This window comes from Aquila chrysaetos, chromosome 13 (assembly GCF_900496995.4).
Source record: "Aquila chrysaetos chrysaetos chromosome 13, bAquChr1.4, whole genome shotgun sequence".
Taxonomy (NCBI): Eukaryota; Metazoa; Chordata; class Aves; order Accipitriformes; family Accipitridae; genus Aquila; species Aquila chrysaetos.
In genome coordinates this window covers 40,340,498-40,361,383 of record NC_044016.1, presented here as the reverse complement: position 1 = coordinate 40,361,383, position 20,886 = coordinate 40,340,498, and the positions used below count along the sequence as shown (strand labels likewise).

Below are 20,886 nucleotides of genomic sequence, written 5' to 3'. Positions count from 1 at the left end.
CCGCGGAGGCGCCGCTGCGCGCCTGCGCGCAGCGGCGCCTCCGCGGACTACACCTCCCAGCGACCCCCGCGGCGCGCTTGCGGCCAAGATTTGCTCGATTCGGGCCCTTTTCCCCCCAAATTTCCCCCAGCAGCCGCTCCCTTCCCGCCCGCCGCGGTCCGGGGAGGGCGAGAGCCGGCCGCGGGGACACGGAACAAGAAAAGAGAGCCCAAAACGAGCTTCGATTTTGTTTTTTTTTTCCCTTTTTTTTTTTCTTTCATTTTTTTTCTGAAGGCTGGTCAAGAGGTAGGACAGAAAAGGTCGGTTTTGGCCTCTGAACATTGCAAAAGACCCGGTTTGCAAAGCTCCGGTCACCTTCCGCTAGCCGGGTGAAACGGACTCTCAGCACGACCCAGGAGACGGGGGCAATTTTTCTACAATTATTAAATCCCAAGAGAGGATGAGCTTCGCATTTCGAGAGGACCAGAGCGGGTATTTGATGTCCACACGCAAAAAAGAAAGAAAGGAAAAAAAAAAAGGACAATTTGAGGCATAACTCGTGTCAAAGGACTCGGCGTCCCACCTTTAAATAAGGAAACGTACAAAGGCGGCTAACGGTTGTGCAAAATATTAATTTGCTAAAATATTTTACATAATCAGTACATGTAAATGTAGAAATCGGTAAAAAAAAAAAAAAACCAACCAAAAAAAAAAACCCCCAAAAAGACACAACAACCCGGCCGGTTCGTAGGAATTTGTCACACGTCAGTAACAGGATTTTCGCTGTCCCAGGGTGGAAATCCTCGCTCCCGAGGCGGGGGGGGGAAGGGTCGGGCGCTGTCCCGCCGGGCGTCCCCCTTTCCCCGTCATATGGCAAAGACAATCCTGAAAAACACGCTGAGATACAAAAAACCGATGTAAACTAATAATTTATCGTCGCAAAAACCCGGTGTAACAAAAGCGGGGAGACGGAGGCTTTATACAAGAGGCTCTTTTAAAACAGAGGGTGCAAAGGCTGAAACGCGGCGGCTTCAGGATTCACACGCTTTTGGCTTCTTATTTTTTTTTCTTTTTTTTTTTTTTTTTTTTTGTACAACGGTTTATAATACATTTTAAATCGTTCGGAATGCAAACTAGAACGGCACGCGTCTTCCGAGGAAAGAAAAGAAAAACAAAAAAGGTTTGACATTGTGCAATTTGCTGCCCCCGTTTTTCAGCGGCAGTAGTCCCTGCATTTGCTGTGTTTCAAAAACGTGGATCTTAAGAAACACATAAAGGAGGAAAAGGAAGGCAAAAGTTGGCAGACATCCAGCATCTCATTTCGTGTGATTTTTGTTTTGTGTTTTGTTTTTTTTTTTTGTTGTTTCTTTTTTTTTCTTTTTTTTTTTTTAAACAATGCGGATGACAATTTCATGATTAAAAATGCTTCCCCCCCCCTCCCCGCCTCGTTTCTCTCTCCCTCTCAAATAAATACATCGCATCCGACGCTTGATCTGATAAATCTTGCCGGTCGACAACGGCTCCAGCCCGCCGCTTGCAGAGTCCTCTCCTCCTCAGGGCGTTTCGAAGCCCGCCACGCGGTATCCCGTTTGGTTGGTTATCACGCTCCCGTTCTGCCCCTGCGGCGGCTGCACGCCGTAGTTGGCGCCCATCCACGCCGCCGAAGACTGAGTCTGACTGTCGGTGAGGCGGGGGGGGAGGGCGGAAAAAACAGTTCGTTAGGCAAACGCACGGGTAACGAGGGAGAACTTAACGGGTTCACTCTCGGCACAGCGCCGTCCAGGACGCGTATGCACGCTCCCCGTCCCAAACCTCCAAGTAACGAAGGACCGGAACGTCTCGGCAGCTTTTACGCCGCTACCGACTCGGATCGTCGCCTCCCCCGGGGGCGGGGGGGAAACGGTCACAAAAAGCCCAAATACTCACTTAAAGCCCTGCTGATTCCACGCTTGCCCGTACATCCCGTAGGCGGGGACCTGCCAGCCGTTGGGCACGTACTGGCCGATCTGGGCATTGCCGTACCACTGGCCCCACTGCCCGTACGCCGGCGGGTAGCCGATCTGGTTCTGCAAGAGCAAACACCCGGCTGTTAAGCGGCGCCCGAGGAAGCGGCGACTTACTTCAGCTCGTGAGACCCCCTCCCAAGCCGAGTCTGTCTTTGAGGGGGCCTTACGAGTCTGCTTGCTAAAACGATGCCGAAACGGCCATGCGGACACCCCTTTTGAGTCGGCGAGCCTCTAATTACCAGAGCGACCCGTCACCGCCCCCACCCCGGTTAACAACGCGGCCGTTGGCAGAGATCCAGGGAACGGGAGCGGCAGCTCCGGCGGCCTTCGCGCCAGAGAAAGCTTTTAGCTTGGATTGCGCCTCAGAGACGCACGCTCTGATGAAAGAAGCCGTGAGGTAGGCGAGGTGCGCGACACCAAGCCTCCAACCGGCACGCGCACAGATGTTACAGGCGCTTAACGGGTTTCTAGCAAGGACTCATTAGCAAAGCCATCGTCTTTAGCAGAGGAGAAGTTCTGACCTGCTGGACCGGACTGATCATGTCTGGCGTCTCCTTGCCCCAGTAGCACTTCACTACGTGTCCTTCTATAGTCGTTCCGTTGACGGAAACGATGGCATGCGCCGCGCTCTCGTGAGAATTAAACCTGTCGAAACGTTAAGTCGTGCCAATATAAACAACTCACTCGGCGAGCCGCGGCCAGAAGCGACCCCGAGAGAGTCCCCGCTAGCTCAGCACGGATCTGGGCTCTGCGCGAACACCAGCCCAACGGCAGAAACTTCCTCCTGTCACCCCCACAGCGGGCAGCAGGGACCGCTAGGCTACAGTCACTTTTCCCGTCTCGGTGTCCTAACTCTCCCTAAACAAATGGGAAAATTCAGCAGCAAGGAGAGCAAGTCAATTTACAATTCCTTTCTATTATGCGGAGCTGCACGCACCAGAGAGACAAGGACGCTTCTGGAAAAGACTCTAAAACTCGACCGTCTGCCTCAGTAACACCACTGTGAAATTACGCAAGAGGAACAGACCGAGACCTCTTACGATGATGGGCACTGCGCCGCTTTAGACTGGGTTTAAGGTTTTTTGCCCACTCCTGCCGAAAGCGCCACAAGCCGTAACTCCCTCCTCAGATCAGTCTGCGGTCCGAGAGGGCTGCCGCAAAGCATACCCTCCAGCTCGGCATACGCCCACCCACGCTCCGCTGACACCAAAAGCGTCCGAACCCGCAATTTTCATTAAATCCATCGACACGCAAACCACACAACAGCCTACCGTACGAAGGAGTAGCCTTTATCCGGGAAGACGCGAATTTCCATGATCTGCCCGAAGGGAGAAAAGGTCTGGCGCATTAGCTGTTCTGGAGCAGGAAGCAAACACAAACAGAGCAGCAAAATGAGGCGACTGCGGAGTTATTCAGAAATGTCCAAGGTGACGGTAGCTGGAAGCCACGATACCTGTCAGTCCTGAAGTAACACCTCCACAGTACACGGTGCAGTTGCTCGGGCTGGACTGATTGACCACGTCGTCATAAGACAGTTGTTTGGCGTTTGCTTAAAGAGATTTTACAGAGCTTTTCAGTGGATCAGACACGCATTATGTAGAAATTCTAATCCTGGCGGGCACACGAGATGTCGAGCGCAAACTGCGAACGCCTATCAAGTAGGTCCGATATACCCGATTTAAGATCTCTCCAACGGAAATGCTTTCTTTGACACGGTCCCGCTTTGTATCATGGCGCAAAGCCTTAAAAGTGAGGGAGCAAAGTTAAAAAGCCAGAGCTCGTCCTGGCTGTCTAGAGAGAAAGCAACCTTCCAACCTGAGCGTGCAGAAGCCGACAGAATCCCCCCCCACCCTGCCGCCCTGCAGCAGTAATACAGTCGCCGTAGCGAAGGAAGCCACTTTATTCAGGAGGCGTGAAATTCTTCGAGAGAGCCTTTGCCTGCCTTTAGCGCCCGCTTTCCCTCCTCCCGCAATCTCCAAGCTCGCCCTTTTCTCTTCCTTCTCACGGGCGCGGCGGGACGTTTGCAAAGACGCAAATGATCGAGAACCTACATTCGTATGTACTCTTTGGAGCCGGAGGTTTTCTTGTCGCCCAGTTCGTTCTGATTTGCCTTCCACCGAGCCACTGACCGCCCATCTGCTGAATCGCATTCTCTGCGTCCTGTCCACGAGAGAGGGAGAGCAGAAAACCCCACCGTCGGCATCTCCTCCTTTTGCCGTAGAGCCAAACGAATGAAATTGCCGCGCGCCCACCCTGCCCAACGTTTGCCACGTGCCAAAAGAAATCCTGCTTCAAAAGAAGCGGATTTAGGCGGGACGAAGGATGCCGTCAGGCTTCCCCGAGCGCGCCCAAGACCCTCTCGATACACGCCGGATGTATCATCGCTCCATCATGTCTGGACATCGCTCATTCGGACGTCGCTTGCCACGTGCTTTAGAAACGCTAAAGCGACAGCAGAGCGTCTCGACGAACAGAGAGAAAAGCCTCCCCCTCGGCAGGCAGGGAAACCGAAGCCGGACAGAGATCGGGACCGACGGTATTCCTTCCCCCCGTCCGCTTTTCAGGGGCGCTCGAGACCGTGCCGCAGCTTACCCATTTATTGAAGAAGGAAACGAAGCCGTATCCTTTAGATTTTCCCGTCGCCATGTCCTTAACCACACGCGCGTCTCTAAAAAGCAGAAACGAGAGCCAGTTCAGCGCCGCCAAAAGACGACCTTACTAAAAACGACAACTCGAGTCACACGTACAGCTTATTTTCATGTTTCACCTTGACTAACGTCAACTGTTTATTGCACCAGCAACACAGTCAAAGCAAAAGGCTTCTCTTCTAAACAGAACTTTACTAATGCTTTGCCAGGTAGTAGCAAAATTAAACTTAATTGTGTAAACATGCAAATCAATAGCTTCTCTAACAAACGTATGTACTTTACGACAGTCGGCTCCCGCTTCAAAATGCTTTTACAGACTGTTAAGACACAAAGCATGGTCAAAGCAGCTATTCAAAAGAATCACTTAAGGCACGTAGCTGACTAACATTAGCTGAATGGCTCTCTTTAACCATGCAATTTTTAAACTCGCTATTTGCCAACACATTCTACCTACTCATTCAAAATATTAAATAGAAAAAATGAAAAAAAGATAGGAATTAAAAGGCATACGTCGCCTGTTAACTGAATTCTTTAATTTTCTCAGGTCAATTCGTTACCCCCTTTTTGGACTGTGGGCAGCTGTAAATTTTGAGAGATTGACATTTTCAGAAATTATTGAAGAAAAGAAAACACCGAAACATTCACGTCTTAAACTACATATTACACATCATTTAAACTGCATTTGTACAACAGCAATCATACAGGACTGATTGGAAACTACAAGATATAAAAAAGCAAAAGCAAAAAAAATATTTATAAAAGTAAATAAGAAAACTACAACGTTTGTCCACTGTGAACTGTAGCTTGTAGTTAGCCATGGCAATTCTGTCCATTCTTCAGAGACACTCTGCAAAATAACCAGAGCCCTATTATTTGAGATTGAGTTAAAAAAGAGAACCCAGCTACAAGAGCTAAACCCCACTCGTGGAACGCCATTCTACAGCGTTTCTCAGGCAATTTGCGTACAAGTTAGCCGAGGGGCGAGATGCTCTCGCGTACGGGCCACCCTCTCCTCCCCTCCTTTGCCCCCCACACGCAGGCATTAAAAAGAACAGAAACGACAACATAAAACCAGTCAGAAGGTCATGCAATGTAACTTACGGCTGTATAAAATAACAGGGTTCAGAGAAACGAGCGTTAATGTGTGCACAACATTTAGCATTCCAAGACCGGCCAGAAGAGTCACAATGAAGAGAAGGTTCGTTACGCTCGCTTTTTTTAAGCCTTTACAGTAACTGCAAATGCTGCACCGTAAGCCTAATTCTGGCATACGTTAGCCCACGGCGCTGACGCTGTCGCTGAAGGCCCGAGGAAAACACCTCTCCCAAAGCTATGGCGGAAACGTTATTTCTTTCCTCTTTGTGAGACCCGCCCCTTCCCCCTTTTTAATCTCCCCCCTCCCGGGTTAGGTCAGAATTCGGGTCGTACGTTACAAATTGCCTGAGAAGAGCTGCTTTGGTAAGCTTGATCGGTTTGCTCTGAAGAGCCTATAGAGGGAGGGGGGGAAAAACTCATCTCTACTTACCCTCAACTGAAAACTTTGAAAATAAAGACTTGAGAACAAGTGAAAACATGCGTACAGCAAGCATAAAAGGAAACCACAATGAAAGCGCGCTTTTACAGTGATTAAAAAATCCAGATGCAAAGAATTACCAAAATTTCTTATGCGCTAATCATGCAGTAGTTCAACCTCGGTGTCATTAACAACAAGCTCAGTTTAGCACCAACAAAGACAACGTTAAAAAAAAAAAAAATTAAAATATCAGGAAATATTCCATTAGCACCACATTTGCAGAAACTAGTCACTGACGAGGAACAGGTAAAGTCAAGTAACTTCATTCGACCACTTAAGAGACAGCAGCAACGTTTTTTCAGGTCAAATTTCAACAAGTTGAAAATCGAGGTCCCCTCGGCTTTATGTAACCCCTCGGTTTCGGAGCTAGACTTCAAAAGAGTCATTACGGGGACCATTCTTAATCTACTACTTTCGTGGAAGGAAAAGAACCGAGTTTTGTTTTGGACAGTCAAGTTTGAGCCAGGGCAAACCGCGCGTTTTCCGTGTGTTAGCTCTACAGCTGTGCGCTGAGTACCCCAAAAGCAAGAGCATCGCTCCCCCTTCCCCGTCACCACCACCACACGGCAAAGGCTCTGCATCCAAAAAGCTCTTCTAGAAAAGATGGGACAATGGGCACGGCCCCAGAAATACGGACCGTGGACCGATGTTCGCTGTGATTTTACGCTCCCCCGGCTGACTTTCAGACGTTACTTTTTGCTTCAGGCTCAGGAGGGGTTTTGTGGTTTTGGGGGGGGTCGTTTGTTAAGGGCGACCGTCCATTGAACTGTCGCCTCAGAAACCCAGCGCTGACTCAGTTAGGGGAAACTCTCTTTCACAGCTCCACCGCAGTCCCACCTACGCGGCCGTCTATTACTGCCTCCCTTTCGCATTCATTCCGGTTCAGCTCTGCTTTAGAGCCCCTCGTCCCTTCCATCCAGACCGCATTTGGCCAGAGGATAAATTGACTCTCCTTAGGAGTCCGACCCTCTGCGTTTCCTGGATGACAATTACACAAAAGATGCAGTCAAGCATTAGAGTTGTCTGAAGCGAGTCACATTCAGATCACATTTTTTTTTTTTTAAACCTTATCATAAGAGGAAATCAAACTGGCATTTAAGAGAGTAATACACTGGACTCTGAGGGGAAAAAAAAACAACAAAAAACAAACTTACTTCAATTAAATGCTTCACTACACAACACTCCAAAGCACTCTATGTTCTCTTACATCACCATCAAGAAACTTCAATGTCCAGTACAGACAACACTACAAGGAAAATTAATGGTTTACATTTGGAGGATGGAATGAACGAACCACTCCTTACTCTGCTACACCCTGAATACAACAAACTGGCGGGCGGAGAGCTGCCAGCACCGTTCCCCGTTTCTAACGCGTTCGCTTGTGACACCATCGCTCTGCACCGATGGGATGAGTGTGACTCCTTGACCCGAGATGCCCCGCGGTTTTGGCCGAGCCCTTTGGGTCAAGGGCTTACGCTGACCCAGTGCCCAACGCTCTGAGGCCGCTCTAGCTGCAACCTCTGGCTGCCCCAACGAGTCTTGTGCTAAAAAAGGTTCATTTTGTGGGACGTGGGAATTTAACGGCAAAAAACACGTTGGCTACCGGTGGCCGGCACACCACGGCTAACAAAAAATCCAAAGCCTCTCAAGACGTGAACGTGCAAACGGATGCGGTCACAAACTGTACAGCGTGATGGTGATCTGATCGCCGAGAGGGCCAGTGAAATGCAAACCCCACGTTTTAGGAGTCAATTTTTTTCCAGCGTTGCTTTGCCAAACGAGGCAAGGAGTATAAAACCAAAGCAAGTTGGATGCAACTTTTCTAGGAGAGCAGAACAAACTACTATAAAGGAATTCGGGTTACACATCCCCGCTTAATGCCCGGCCGTTCAGACTCAAGTCGCTGCATGAACAGATGAATGAGTATTCCTGCACTGTGACAACTCTCATTTTTTACTTACTGAAACATAAGGCTGCCTCCATTTAGGAGAGATAACTTTTAGTTTATTTGCCCTAAGAAATTACTTACGATATTCTTCCAAATGGCGCAAAAGCTGCTTTTATATCTTCAGTTGTAATTTCTGGACTGAGGTCTCCGACAAAGACATGGAAATGGTCTTTTTGGGAAAAAGAGAAAAAAGGGTTTTAACGTTTGAAGATGGCCCCTGAACGCGCACGCGCACAGAGCGTAGCGATCTCACAGAGCACGGCTCTCCAGCTATTATTAAAAACTACACAAAGACTAGCGTTTACTATAAAACAGAATTTACTGCCGTTCCTAAGAGATCCTTTGCTTGGCAGCGCTACGAAGTCAGTGACTTTAAGGCTACTACAGTGACGTATGGCATTTACGTTTTATATTTTACAAACCGCTTTTAAGACCAGTTGGCATTTACCGTACAAAGTCTTAAAACTATTTACTTAATCTGCCAAGGCTACACAAAAATCTTTCTCTCCGTACGCTCGTGTTAAGCTTTGACACGGCAGATCGCTAGCTATTCAAAATCCGATCAGCTGAAACGTCTAGCCGTCTCAAGAAGTGCAGAGTAACGCTCGTTCTAGAGCGGGACGTATTTCGAACCTAGCCACAATGTCCGGGTTAACACCGTAGGTCGTGAAGAACAAATCAAAAAAATACCTTGCATTGCAACAGTTTGCTGGTAAAGCATTTGAGCTCTCAAAAGCCAACAGTTTTGGTTGCCCAGCCAATACACCATGTGAATCCACGTGAATTCAATGTACGTGAATCCACGTGCAAGTGAACTAAGACTGAAGGCAACAGAATGGAAACAGTAATCCCTTCAACTTATGTCAGAGCCATAAAAACCAGGCACCAAAGAGAAACAGAAGTCCTGTATCTAAGGAGTTTTCTGCTACAATCAAACTATGCGTCACATACCATCCTAGCAATATGCAGACTTATTTGTACTACAGCAGGTACGAGACTCTCAAGTCCACTCGGACGCCAATGTAGTTTAGCCCCACCGGCCTACGGAAATTCAAAGCTTGCCAAGAAAAGCAGCAATCCGCAGGCTTGCCGTGAGCCGTGGAGCCCAATTTTGGAAAAAGTCTAGGTACTCCCAAGGAGCCTGCCTGCAGAAGCGCATACTGCAGCCTCACGGGGAGCCAACCGTTCTGCCTCGATAGCAGAGATTAGCACCAGAACTGAACGGTGGACGCTAGATCACTTTCTGATGCTATAGGGAAACAAAAGGGAAGTCTTTCCACAAAAAATAAATTCATAACTAACAAAAACCCCATACATAGCTCCAGGTGGTTAGTGAATACCCTTGAGAGATTTCATTTTATGTTTAAGAAGATACAATTACCTTGTGAACGCTGTGTGTTGACAACGGTACTACCTGATGACAAAGATTAGATTTGTTCTTAAGTTTATTAACACAAACACATTAAATAATATCTTAGGATTACGATCAAAACATTACTGCATATAACTGTACGATGCTTACTGTTTACGTTTAAAAACTACTCATACAAATTAAACACGTACTTAAAGCGTTAAGTGACACTTACTGCTGGTATCTTTCTTCTGGCTGCTGGGGGTCGTCGCCCAGTTCACTTTGACCTCCTGCAAACATCAGTCGCTCGTGTTAGATCACGCAAATCCCAGCTAAGCTCAAATGCCTCCAGCGCTTCATTCTGACGCTACAGGGGCACCAGACGTGCGAGTCTGGGGTGAAAGCTCAAGTTTAGGACCCATTTCTTGGGAGAGGGTTCATTCTTCCAAACTGTGTTTTGCTGCTTAAGAGCAAAGATGGGAACCAGATCTGGTCTGGAGATTTGGTTTGCTCGGGCACGTTTTTTTGCAGGGGTTGGGAGAGAGGGACATGGTCCTGATAAGGTCTGCAGAGTTAAAATCCTCATTACTCCTGCCGCCTCTGAGCCCTCCCAGTTCTACATCCCCCCCTCCCTCTGCATTCTTCCTATAACAGCCTGAACAGCTTTTCTTCTTAGTCACGTCACGTTAAGACCTCCGTCCAAACGAAGCGTCTAACATCTGCAGCATATCCATTTCATCTCAAGTGATATTTCACCCGTGCCATCTGAGATAGCCTGTTTTCAACTCCAACTCACCCTGTAGACATGACAGCTTACCTTACCCATTATCTTCCGGCCATTCATAGCAGCCAGCGCTGCAGCCGCGTGCCGGTGCTCATAGAACTCCACGAAACAGTACGGGTCGTTTCCAGCTGTCTGATGAAAGAAACAAACAAAGGATTACCGATACAAACCTCTTCAAACCACACTCTCGCTATTCTACTGAGCTCCTTATTCATTACATCTAAAGGTCTCAAAACTGATAGGCTTTTTTACTCTACACAGAGACCACAGTCAATGCGCTAACAATGCCCCAGGAGGTTTCAGTTCTGCTTTAGAAAGGTAAAAGCCTGGCAAAGAACTTTCCAAATCTCATCTACAACACCCACATATATTAACCTGTTCGCTCCCTCTCACAATATCCACACAGCCTTAAATTTAATGTCAGGTACGAGGCAGAAACGATGCCAAAAGTATGCGACTGTCATCTCCAGCCTTACTGTGGCCCTTTAACGTGGTCACGCCACGTTTCCAGTGGAATTCTGAAACACGCAAGCACGACCCAAAGCCACGAGCTATGAGAAACGTGAAAATCATCAGGTGAAGGCTCTTACATCCATTATCATTTTGCAGTTTTTGCATGGTCCGATCTGGCTGAACAGCTGGAGGATTAGAGCTTCAGTCACGTCTCTGGACAGGTTCCCCACGTACCTATAAGATCAAATACACAGTCAGAAGCCATCCTGACGCTCCAGTCTGCTCGTCGGTAACCGAGCAAACGCGGCCCAGAGTCGTTCCCCCAACACCCAACCCGCCAGGTTAGGATGTTGAAACAAAGCGTGCTGCAGGATTATAGCCCGACTCGTGCAGCAACGGGGCAGAAATCGGCCGGTGATGGCGGGCAGTAACAGCGCCTGTCCTCAGTCCCACCCGAGGCCTGCGTTTCTAAAATCGCGCCCCGGTTCAAAGCTGAACAGAAGGCCAGATACGGACAACTCGACCTACCAAATGGATTTCCATGTATAGAAACGGCAGTTCTGATAACCATACGCAGCCATCTTTCACCAAGCGCCATTTCCCTAGCTGCCCGAGTAGCTCGATCTGGTGTTTAGCAAGCACATTACACGATACTTAGTCAGTTCTTTTTAAAAGAGGACTCATCTGCCTGAAACAACCGAGGGCAAAGGTGCTCAAGTGTGGGCATTCCCCCATCCTCCTCCATTTGGAAGGATCAGCCTCCTCAAGCGCCAACGGAACCCGAACCCCTGCTCTGATTTGGGATTTTGGCATTCTCAGCAACAAAGATCATCCTTGACCCACAGGTGGAGTTTTTTTGTTGTTGCTGTTAAGCCCAAGTCACGGGATTTTTAAAAAAAGCACACAGAGAAACCTCAGCTCCAAAGGTGTGGCAGCACCCTTCCGCAAAGGAACGTTATGTGGCAAACCGCGGCCTCTGCAACGAGAACCTCAACGGAATTGTGCCGCTGAAACCACGCCAATAAATCAGCAATCCTCCCCGTCTCGGTGCAAGAGTTGCAAAGATGTCGTAAGAAAACAACAAGGTGGCAAAACCGGGGACTTCTCGCGCTCCTTCTGTTGACAGAAGGCTGTGAACAGCCTTCCCGAAGAGATGGACGCGCTCCCAATATTTGGTTTAGCAGAGGAGAGAACAGGGGAACAAGACAGACAGCCTCTGTTTTTCTGTCAGAAATGACCCGGCAAGCTATATACTAATAATTTGAACAACTATTTTAGGTAGGAGTCAGAGTCGTACTCCTTTTTAAAACCAACACGTGCTTCACCAGAGCCAGGTCATCACAGGCATCCTCTCGCTCAACAAAACGAGTAATTCCTGCGCTTCTGAGGAGGTTTCCTTAAACAGAGGAGGGTTTAGTGCACTTTGTTAAGGCAATTAACTTTGTGCTCAATAACACTGGGACATTCCACCCCGCATCAAGTTCAACTGAGAGTCATAACCGGCGAGACTTCTTTTTTTTCCCCCCTCTCTCTCTTTTTTTAAATATTATCGCCATTTGGATAATAAATAAGCTGAGGCACTAAACCGATGAGACTCGCACGTCACCTTCTAGGTCTAAGTTTATTAATGGTTTATTTGTGACCGACGGTTTCCTAGACAGGGTGCCTACACCCTGACCTTTGCACTCACGCTGGATTTTCACCCCGATAATCAGACAGGCATCTCCTGAAGTATTCCCTGCCTTACGACTGGATTTAGCTGGAAAAAGCAGGATTTAGGTAAGCAATCTCTGACGGCCCCACGAAACTCCGTGGCCAGACCTTTCAAAATGCATCCCCAGAGGATCAATTGCAGCAAGATACATGTGTACAGACACACATAGAGAGGGTATGTGTAATTGCATACTAGATGTTGACCTACTTGCTTTCACGCAGAGGTAAAACCAAATCTGAGCTCCTCATGCACAGACATGGTCAAGACATCCCTTAACGGTCACGCAAGCGGTAACACAGAACACGAGCATTCTGCAAAAGACTCAAAAAAGGAGGGGGAATCGTAAAGCACATCGGTCACTCAGAAAAACAGCTTAACGTCGTACAAATTCAGCAGCGTTTTTCCTCACGTTATTTGTCAGTGTAACCTCATTACCCGTAGCTGCGTACATCTGCTGCCTGCTCTCTGCAGCCAGCAAGTCTGGAGGGGTTTCTCCAATCCACTAGCTGACAAACTACAACAAAGTCCTGCGATACTATCAACCGTGTGCCAAGACGGATGGGAAAAACACAGAGCTGTAACACCCCTCCCCCCCGAGGAACAATCCCCGTGTTATTTTCCCTGATGTACTCTCTCCGTGCTACACTCAAGGTGTTGGACCATCCGAACCTTTCCACGAAGTTCCACCGCAGCTCTGCTTCCGTGTAGCTGGCACGCGGACAAGGTCCAGGACACCTGGACCTTGTCCCGGACCAGTTATACAAGAAATAACCCAGGGCCGAGGTGACCCGGCCAGGTAGGGACAGCTAATACGGGAGGAGATCTCTCCTGCATGACGGTTCTGTCATCTCCTGCACCTTTCCCATCCCTCTTTCCTGCTAATTGGATTCTCATTAATGAGTCGGTCGACATTTCTCTGCAGAGGAAGGACTATACTATACAAGGCAAACTAGGCAGACAACTCCATTTACTCACCGCACATTGATCGGTATACGGTTTCTTGAAAAGGAATACCAACTATTGGGTGTTAGCACCTCTGCATCGTTTTAGACACACAAAGTAAATTAGAAGTACACATGTTCCACAAGCACCTACGCACTTATACGAAAAATACAAACAGGAGGTCTTTGTAAATTCAAAACCACCATCTGCCTTGGAACCGCTCTTCAAATTTATAATCTCTGTCTTTGAAGAGTGGCTTTCAAGGAAGGTCACTGGCTACGTGAAAATGAGCTGCCTATCCAGGAAATCATTGACATAAGTGATACAGCTCCGAATGTGCTTCGAAACGCCAAGGCTCTAACACCTCCCTTCAAAGAAACAGGTTACGTGGAAATGGCAAAACCAAGCAGTTACTTCCAACAACGTCTGGAATCTGTTCCGGAAAAACGACTTAAACGTGCTAAAGGAACTAAAGAAAAAGGCACACGGCTTGCAGACCGCTTTGGCGGCCCCTCACGACGCAGCAAAACAACAGAAGCGAGGAGGGAGCCCCGTAACCCACGTCCAGATGGGGTTTCTGTAGCACTACCTACAGAAATCCTCGTTGCAAGCAAATATTTAACACGCACTTCAGACCCGAGCTGGAAAGAGATTACTTTTAGCTGCTTTTTCTTCCTTCAAGCTGCTTGTTCTAAACCCAATCTGTGAAATTCAGCTCGTGACAATCCTCCATATGACTTGAGAAAGTCACTCGGAGCGATTCAGAGAAATACCGTTCTCGGTACGTTGCTCAACACTCGGTTCTGTAGCTCAGAAGCCTGGCCGTATTTGTGCAACAAGCTGCACGTGCTCAAGGTCAGATAATTCACTGCGTTAAGCATATGCCGTGTACGGCCAAGACCACTAGACTCCAGACAACCATGTAATTGGGACTGGGGCAGGGGCGGGGGGAAATATTTTTCTAAACAAACAGGCAAATATGCCAATAGGTCTGACCCATGTTTGCAGACGCCAAGAATAGTTCCAAAAATGCACGCACTAGAAAGACAACGGAATCGTACACACAGGGAGGCAGACAGAGTGTTTACCGCTCCGGAAAGCCTGGGCCCGAGGAGCTGGCGTAAGTCACGTAAGAGTCTTGTTTTCCTGCAGTCACTCAGCCAAGTCATTTATCAACCCTCGGGGTAGGTACAGCCACTGTCCACAGGCAAAACTTTCCCCTCGCCTTGGAAAGATTCCCTCTCCCTCCTGTCTGTCCTCCTCTCAACTCCTGCACTGAAACAGGGATCAAAGCTTACGCAGAGGTGGAAGACTGGAGTCTGTGATTTCCCCGAGCTGAACGAGGGAAACCACTCCAGATCACACCTGCCTGAGAAAAGGAGAGAAATGCATGAATAAGATGTGGACAGGAGCTGTCCTGCACCTTTCACGCACAGCTGGCTGCAGGAGCAACAGCCGAGCCAAAGTCCAAATCCCTCCTGACAGCGGCGGGTGTCAGCTGCCTGAACACCGCCAGAAAAGCGGCTTGTAATTAAAGGAAGCCCATTTATGATTTCAGCGAGGCGAGGAGCTGCCCTACAGCTACGATTAGTTCCTCGGGAAATAACAGGCTCGCAGCACGCTTTAAACACTTGGGGCAAGCGCCGATTTCACGGGCACCCCCCCGTTTATTTCCATCAAGCTGTTGAACATCGCAGCGGGGCTCCAGCTGTTAGGCCAGGGCAGCCCCATCCTCACCCCCCCCGTCCCCCGCCGCAGTGAGATGACGGTGCTAACGCAACCCAGAAATGGCAAAATTCAGCCAGACCCTCGCGAAAACGTACACGGAGCAAGTACGGGGGGGTGGGGGGTGTGTGTGTACATCTCCCTAGCCCCCTTCCCTCCAGATGTGAGCCGGAGAGGCCCGGCAGAACGCGCCGGGGCGGCGGGGGGGGGGGGGACGGACAAAAAGCCGGTGAACACCACTGGGAAGCAACGCAGGGGACAGGCATGGCGGGGCACGGGCGGAGGGGCTGGGGCCGGCCCCGGCCAGGCTCTCCCCCCGGGGCCGGCCCGCCGTGAGGGGAACCGGGGCCCGGTGTCCCGCAGGGCTGAGGGCGGGCGGGCGGGGGCCGGCCCCCCGCCTCCTTGGCACTGGAGGCGGCTGAAGAGCCGGGGCGACCGCCGCTGCCCGTCGCGGAGGCCCGATCGCGTCGCCCGGGCCTGAGGGACCGTGCGTGAGGGGAGCCCGGGCCGCCCCTCCCCGCGGAGCCGGGAACAATAGGCGGTCTCGCCCCCTCCCCACTCACAGGGTCTTGGGCATTTCATCCTCCATGGCGCCGCCGCCGGACCGCCCCCGCCCCGCCCCGGCTCTTCACGCCGAGCCGGCCCCGCGGCCCCCGTCAGCGCCTGGGCAGCCCGAGAGCCGCCGGCCCCGCCGAGCCCGAGCGGCGGACAATAACCCCAATGGTCCTCGCAAGATGGCGGGTGGCGGGCGAAGGGGCCCGGCCGGCCGAGAGAGGGCGGCAACGCGCATGCGCCTCGGGGAGGGAGGAGGGAGGAGGGAGGGGGGAGACGCGCCACCTCCGGATGCGGCTTCCCGCCCGCTGCCGCGCATGCGCCCTGCCGCTGACAGCGGCCCCACACGCACACACATCCCTTCCTCCCGGTAACGATCACGCTCCCCCCCCCCCACCCCGGTGACAGCGGGGTGCGGCCCTGCCGCTTCCTCACCCCGGCGGGGCGGGAAAAATAAAAACAAGGGATTTAAAAGCAGGGTTTAGGAAGGAAAAAAAAAAAAAAAAAAAAGCCATGCGCCGCCCGGGAATCGAACCCGGGTCGCAAGAATGGGAATCTTGCATGATACCACTACACCAGCGGCGCGGCTGGCAGGCGGCTCCCCGCCCGCCCCCATGGCCCTGCTGGGCTCCCCCCCCCCCCCGCCGTCCGCCGTCCGCCGCGGCGGGAACCAGCTGACAGGGCGGTCCCGCCCGCCGAGCCAGCGCCATGCCGGCTCTCCGCCTCCTCCTGCTCCTCGCCGCTCTCTGCCCGCCCGTCCCGGGCCGCCGGCCGCAGCGCGATGCCCCCGGCAAGATCGGTATGGCGGCGGCGGCGGGGTGGGTGGGTGCGCGTGGGGTGCTGCGGGGGCAGCGCTGACGGCCGGTGCCGGTTCTTCCAGCCGTGGTCGGCGGCGGGATCGGGGGCGCGGCGGCCGCCTACTTCTTGCGGCAGAAGTTCGGGAGGAGCGTGCGGCTGGAGGTGCTGGAGAAGGCGGCGGTGGGCGGCCGGCTGGCCACGCTGGAGGTGGAGGGGGCCGGCTACGAGGCGGGGGGGTCCGTCCTTCACCCCCTCAACCTGCACATGAAGCACTTCGTCAAGGAGCTGGGTGAGTGGGAACCACCCCCACGCCCCCCCCCGGCATCCCCCCACCCCAAAACCACCCCCCCCCCAGGGATGCTCGGGGTCCAGCTCTCCCGCTCTGCTGGGGGGACATCCCTGTACAGAACAAGCCTTGGTTGCCCCCCTACCTTCCCTGATATCCCCCCCATATCCCCCCCTCAATATCCCTCCCCAATATCCCCCTGTGGTACCCCAGCCCCGGGAAAAGGAGACCCACATCCCGATGGAAGGTAGACACCCCCCCCCCCCCGCCCAGGGGATGCATTAATCCCATCATAAAGGTCCAAAAGTCACCGCAAATAACTACCTGGCTCCCGGTCAAGAACTAATTCCCCTTTCTACGTCTTGGGAATCCAATCTTCAATTGCTCACCCTTAACAACGCAAAGCTGGGATGTCTCGGGAAGTTAAAATTGAGGCGTAATATAGTTTGGCTTGACGCAAGCTCTACCTTTCATTAAATTACCTTTTTTTTACCCCTTTCCTCAAGGCCTGTCGGTTGCCCCAGCACACGGCAGCCTCGCAGGCATTTATAACGGAGAGGAGTTCGTGTTTGAGGAGAGCAGCTGGTACATTGTCAACCTTCTCAAGCTCCTCTGGCACTACGGGCTCAATCCCCTGCGAATGTACATGTGGGTGGAGGACATCCTGGACAAGTTCATGCGGTACGTCGGGCCCTGTGAGGAAAAAGGTGGGAAAGCAGCTCTGGGAAAAGGCGCGAAACCTGCTGCTGAGTTTAAAAAAAAAAAAAAAAAAAATCAGTGAAATCATCCCATCGCTATTGAGAAAGGAGTCTCCAGTTGCCCTCTCTCTGTTGCCAATCATTTTTCTAAGGAAAAAGATCGAGATAAGCGATAAGAGAATTAAATTCATAACCGTGCAGAAAGTGCTTTTGTTAGGAAAGATCAGTAAATGCATAATTAATGAAGGTCCAGGTCTACTTAGGCAGGTACCGCTTAGGCTAGGGCTTGGCTCGAAGGACAAGCCCTGCTGCTCCCGCAAAGGGCTGCGAAGCTCTCGGGAGCCGCACTGTGAGATCCTCCGCAGCTTCCGAGGGCAACTAAGAGAATTAACAGCAACGGAACACCTATTTCTTATCTCTGGTTAAAGGATCTATCGCTACCAGACGCATGACTATGCCTTCAGCAGTAATGAGCGCCTGCTTCACGCCCTCGGAGGGAACGACTTCATCCGCATGCTGAACCAAACCATCGACGAAGCCATGCAGAAAGCTGGCTTCTCCCATAAGTTCATAAATGAGGTGGTTTGTCCGGCCATGAGAGTCAATTACGGGCAAGGTGTCAACATCAACAGTTTCGTAGGTGAGCGTTTCGTGGGTTAACCTCCCCACCACGTCTGTCCCATGGACCTTGTCCTCTTTACGGGTGTTGGGATTCCTGCTCCCTGGGCTGGTACCGTGCGGCAGTACCTCCCATGCTGGGTTACCGCCTTACTCTGACAAAGTGCTGGCTAACGCGACCTGCTTAGCCCTGGCCTTCAGCAAGCTCTGCGCCCCAAAGGGATGGTTTTTTTTCCCCTAATTTTCCACTTTCTGTTTCAAATGCTCCCCTACAGAATGATGCCGAACAAGCCGCTCTAACGAACGTGGTTTCCTTGTAGGTGCTGTTTCTCTGGCAGGGGTGGAGTCAGGCCTTTGGTCAGTAAAAGGGGGGAACAAACTTGTCTGCACTGGCCTTATCTATGCCTCCAAAGCTGAAGTTATCCCTGGTACAGTTTTGTCTATAGAGCCAAAAATCAGACCCAGACCCACAGGTGAGTTGGGTTTGCTTTCCCTTTGGTGGGGAGGGGAACGGCAAGCTCCAGCAGCTGGAGACCGACATTGGCCTCCGTCGCTGCTCAGCTGCAGCCCTTGGCAGACCGAAGCAACAGATTGGGTCTTCCTTGGTCTTTTAAGATGAAAACTGGGCTCTGCTCAAAGCCCCAGCTCACAGCGCTCCCTCAGCTAAGCTGGGACTAGTTTATAAAGCTACTTCAGCTCGCAAAAAGGCATCATCAGCCTAAACGGGATGGCGTTTTAAAAGCCTGATGTGTTTGTCAGAGGAACAAAGGGGATTCCCTCCAGCCACGGAGTGGGATAACCGAGCTCTTCTCCCCAGGGGACCCGGTGAAGCTCTACCAGGTCACTTACAACACTACGTCGGGACTAACGGGGGATACGTATGACATCGTTGTCATCGCTGCTCCACTGAGCCGCAAAATGGCCAACATCACCTTCAAGAACTTTGACCCTCCTGTCCCAGACTTCCCAAATCCTTACCACCAGACTGTCACGACGTTCGTGCACGGACGCTTAAACACCTCCTTCTTTGGTTACCGGGACCCATCCGCCTTTCATTTCAGTGCCATCTTCACTACGGAGAATCCCAAATTGTTCATCAATAGCCTGGGGGTGGTGTCTCCTGTGGAAGACGTGGGCGGCGAAGGAAAGCTGCCCTTGCAGTCGGCCATCTGGAAGGTGTTTTCAAAGGAGGTGCTCACCAAAGAGCAGCTTAACTTGCTTTTCTCCTCCTACGACTCCGTCAAAGTGAAGAAGTGGTTGGCGTACCCCCACTACAGCCCCCCGGAAAAATGCCCTCCCATCATCCTCCACGACAAAATCTACTACCTGAATGGCATCGAGCGGGCCGCGAGCGCCATGGAGATGAGCGCCATCGCAGCCAAAAATGTCGCCCTGCTCGCTTACCACCAGTGGTACGGGAACACCGACAGGATTGACCAGGAAGATTTGCACGAGAAGCTGAAAACGGAGCTTTGAGCCCCGGGGAGCCAACGGCTGGGTGCTTGCAGGAGCGTCCACACTACAGCCTTCGGAGATAGGGATCCCGTAGTGTAACCATTTAGCCACGATTAAAGCTAACGAACGAGGAACTCCTTGCTTAGTCCCTAAAAGGAGGCACCCAGCCAGCTCAAGACAGACTAGAACAGCAGTGAAAAGGCGGAGGAAGCTTTCCCAAGGGAGCTGACCCTGCCTCAAACAAAATCCTCCATCTATCCCTAAGTGAGATCAAAAAAGAAGTTTTAAATGCCATATTGACCCCGAAAGTGCCCTCCGCGGCAAGGAGTCTGCCAAACTCAGGATCCGCATCACTGTGATTAACCCGTGCACGTCGCTTTCCCTCTCTGGACATTGTTTCAGGCAGGGAAAATCAACTTCTTGACTGTAAACCTCTCTGCCTCAGCTATTTTCTGAAGGGTGTATCAAGTAGTTATTCCTTGGGGCGGGACTAGCGCAGCGGAAGTTGGGGCTGCATTCGTAATTTGCCTCCAGAACAAGTACTGTAGCTTACAGGGGGGTGGCGGGGGGCAGCTGGTCTGCTGGGAGTGCATGAGTTGCCGAAACAAGCGGTAAGCAAGCAAAAACACCAATGTCCTTCGCTTTGTCAACGTTTGAAAGAGTTAATAATTTAGGCAACCTGACCCTGCAGGGGGGCACCGCTAGGTTTGAGTAGGTAAAAAACCTTTTCGTGAGAACATTGTCTCCCTTGACTGTATCTAATAGCGCTGCGATACCTCAACCGTGTCTGAATATTGCCGTTACAAATAAAAACTAACGCACCGTTTGGAAAGGAAGCTGGCGCTGTTGCCTTGAGGTAGCGTACGGCTGTTCTGTGCTCAGCCACCCGACGGATCTTGTCGTCCAGCCGCATCCTCGCTGTGCCGCCGTGGACGCAGCAGCGATAAAAAGCTAAAAAAGATGTTATTGTACTTACAATATCCCCCCGCAAAACGCTTTCCATCCCAGCGGAACAGACTTCCCGCTGCGGGGCACTCCTTGCAACAGGTCAGGGAACTCTGAAAAGCAAGCTGAGGGTTTGTACTCGTAGTGTCGGACAGACGCCCGGTCGTGGCACGCACCTACGGCAGGGCTGTAGCCCTCACTCCAGGTAGCGGTTGTCAAATTTTCTGAGAAAAACCCTTTGAGCTCTGCCCAAAGCTCGCTTTCTACCTTTGTGGTGCTTGAGAAAGCGCTTAGCACCTCTGTATTAAAGATGCAGTGACAAAAAAAGACCATCTCTGTCAACAGGGACCCGTAAGTGGAAGCTCATGTGCTCACAAAAGCAAACCAAAAAGGCCAGTTTCTGCCTGGCTC

General features: G+C 51.2%; 2 protein-coding genes and 1 non-coding gene across 9 annotated transcripts; 1 reads left to right on the top strand and 2 right to left on the bottom strand.

Moving 5' to 3' along the window:
• Positions 1 to 536: 536 nt before the first annotated feature.
• Positions 537 to 15,898, bottom strand: TIA1 (TIA1 cytotoxic granule associated RNA binding protein). 6 transcript variants are annotated; one of them, XM_030034870.2, is made up of 13 exons: positions 15,687 to 15,891; positions 10,880 to 10,976; positions 10,323 to 10,421; positions 9,741 to 9,795; positions 9,536 to 9,568; positions 8,236 to 8,323; positions 4,578 to 4,653; positions 4,037 to 4,145; positions 3,439 to 3,534; positions 3,257 to 3,341; positions 2,507 to 2,630; positions 1,906 to 2,045; positions 537 to 1,656 (listed from the first exon to the last, which is right to left on the bottom strand). In XM_030034870.2, exons 1-13 carry the CDS (start codon positions 15,710 to 15,712, stop codon positions 1,533 to 1,535), a joined length of 1,152 nt encoding a protein of 383 aa, XP_029890730.1. In that variant the 5' UTR covers positions 15,713 to 15,891; the 3' UTR covers positions 537 to 1,532. The 6 variants fall into 6 exon arrangements, with proteins under 6 accessions (XP_029890730.1, XP_029890731.1, XP_029890733.1 ...); XM_030034871.2 differs by lacking the exon at positions 9,536 to 9,568 and having other exon boundaries at positions 15,687 to 15,890; XM_030034873.1 differs by lacking the exon at positions 15,687 to 15,891 and having other exon boundaries at positions 10,328 to 10,421.
• Positions 15,899 to 16,189: 291 nt separating this feature from the next.
• TRNAG-CCC lies at positions 16,190 to 16,260 on the bottom strand. The gene has a single exon. It is a non-coding gene; the product is annotated as a tRNA-Gly (tRNA).
• Positions 16,261 to 16,330: 70 nt separating this feature from the next.
• On the top strand, positions 16,331 to 20,366 carry PCYOX1 (prenylcysteine oxidase 1). 2 transcript variants are annotated; one of them, XM_030034868.2, is made up of 6 exons: positions 16,331 to 16,474; positions 16,556 to 16,762; positions 17,266 to 17,440; positions 17,886 to 18,097; positions 18,396 to 18,548; positions 18,893 to 20,366. In XM_030034868.2, exons 1-6 carry the CDS (start codon positions 16,384 to 16,386, stop codon positions 19,549 to 19,551), a joined length of 1,497 nt encoding a protein of 498 aa, XP_029890728.1. In that variant the 5' UTR covers positions 16,331 to 16,383; the 3' UTR covers positions 19,552 to 20,366. The 2 variants fall into 2 exon arrangements, with proteins under 2 accessions (XP_029890728.1, XP_029890729.1); XM_030034869.2 differs by lacking the exon at positions 16,556 to 16,762 and having other exon boundaries at positions 16,333 to 16,474.
• Positions 20,367 to 20,886: the final 520 nt, after the last annotated feature.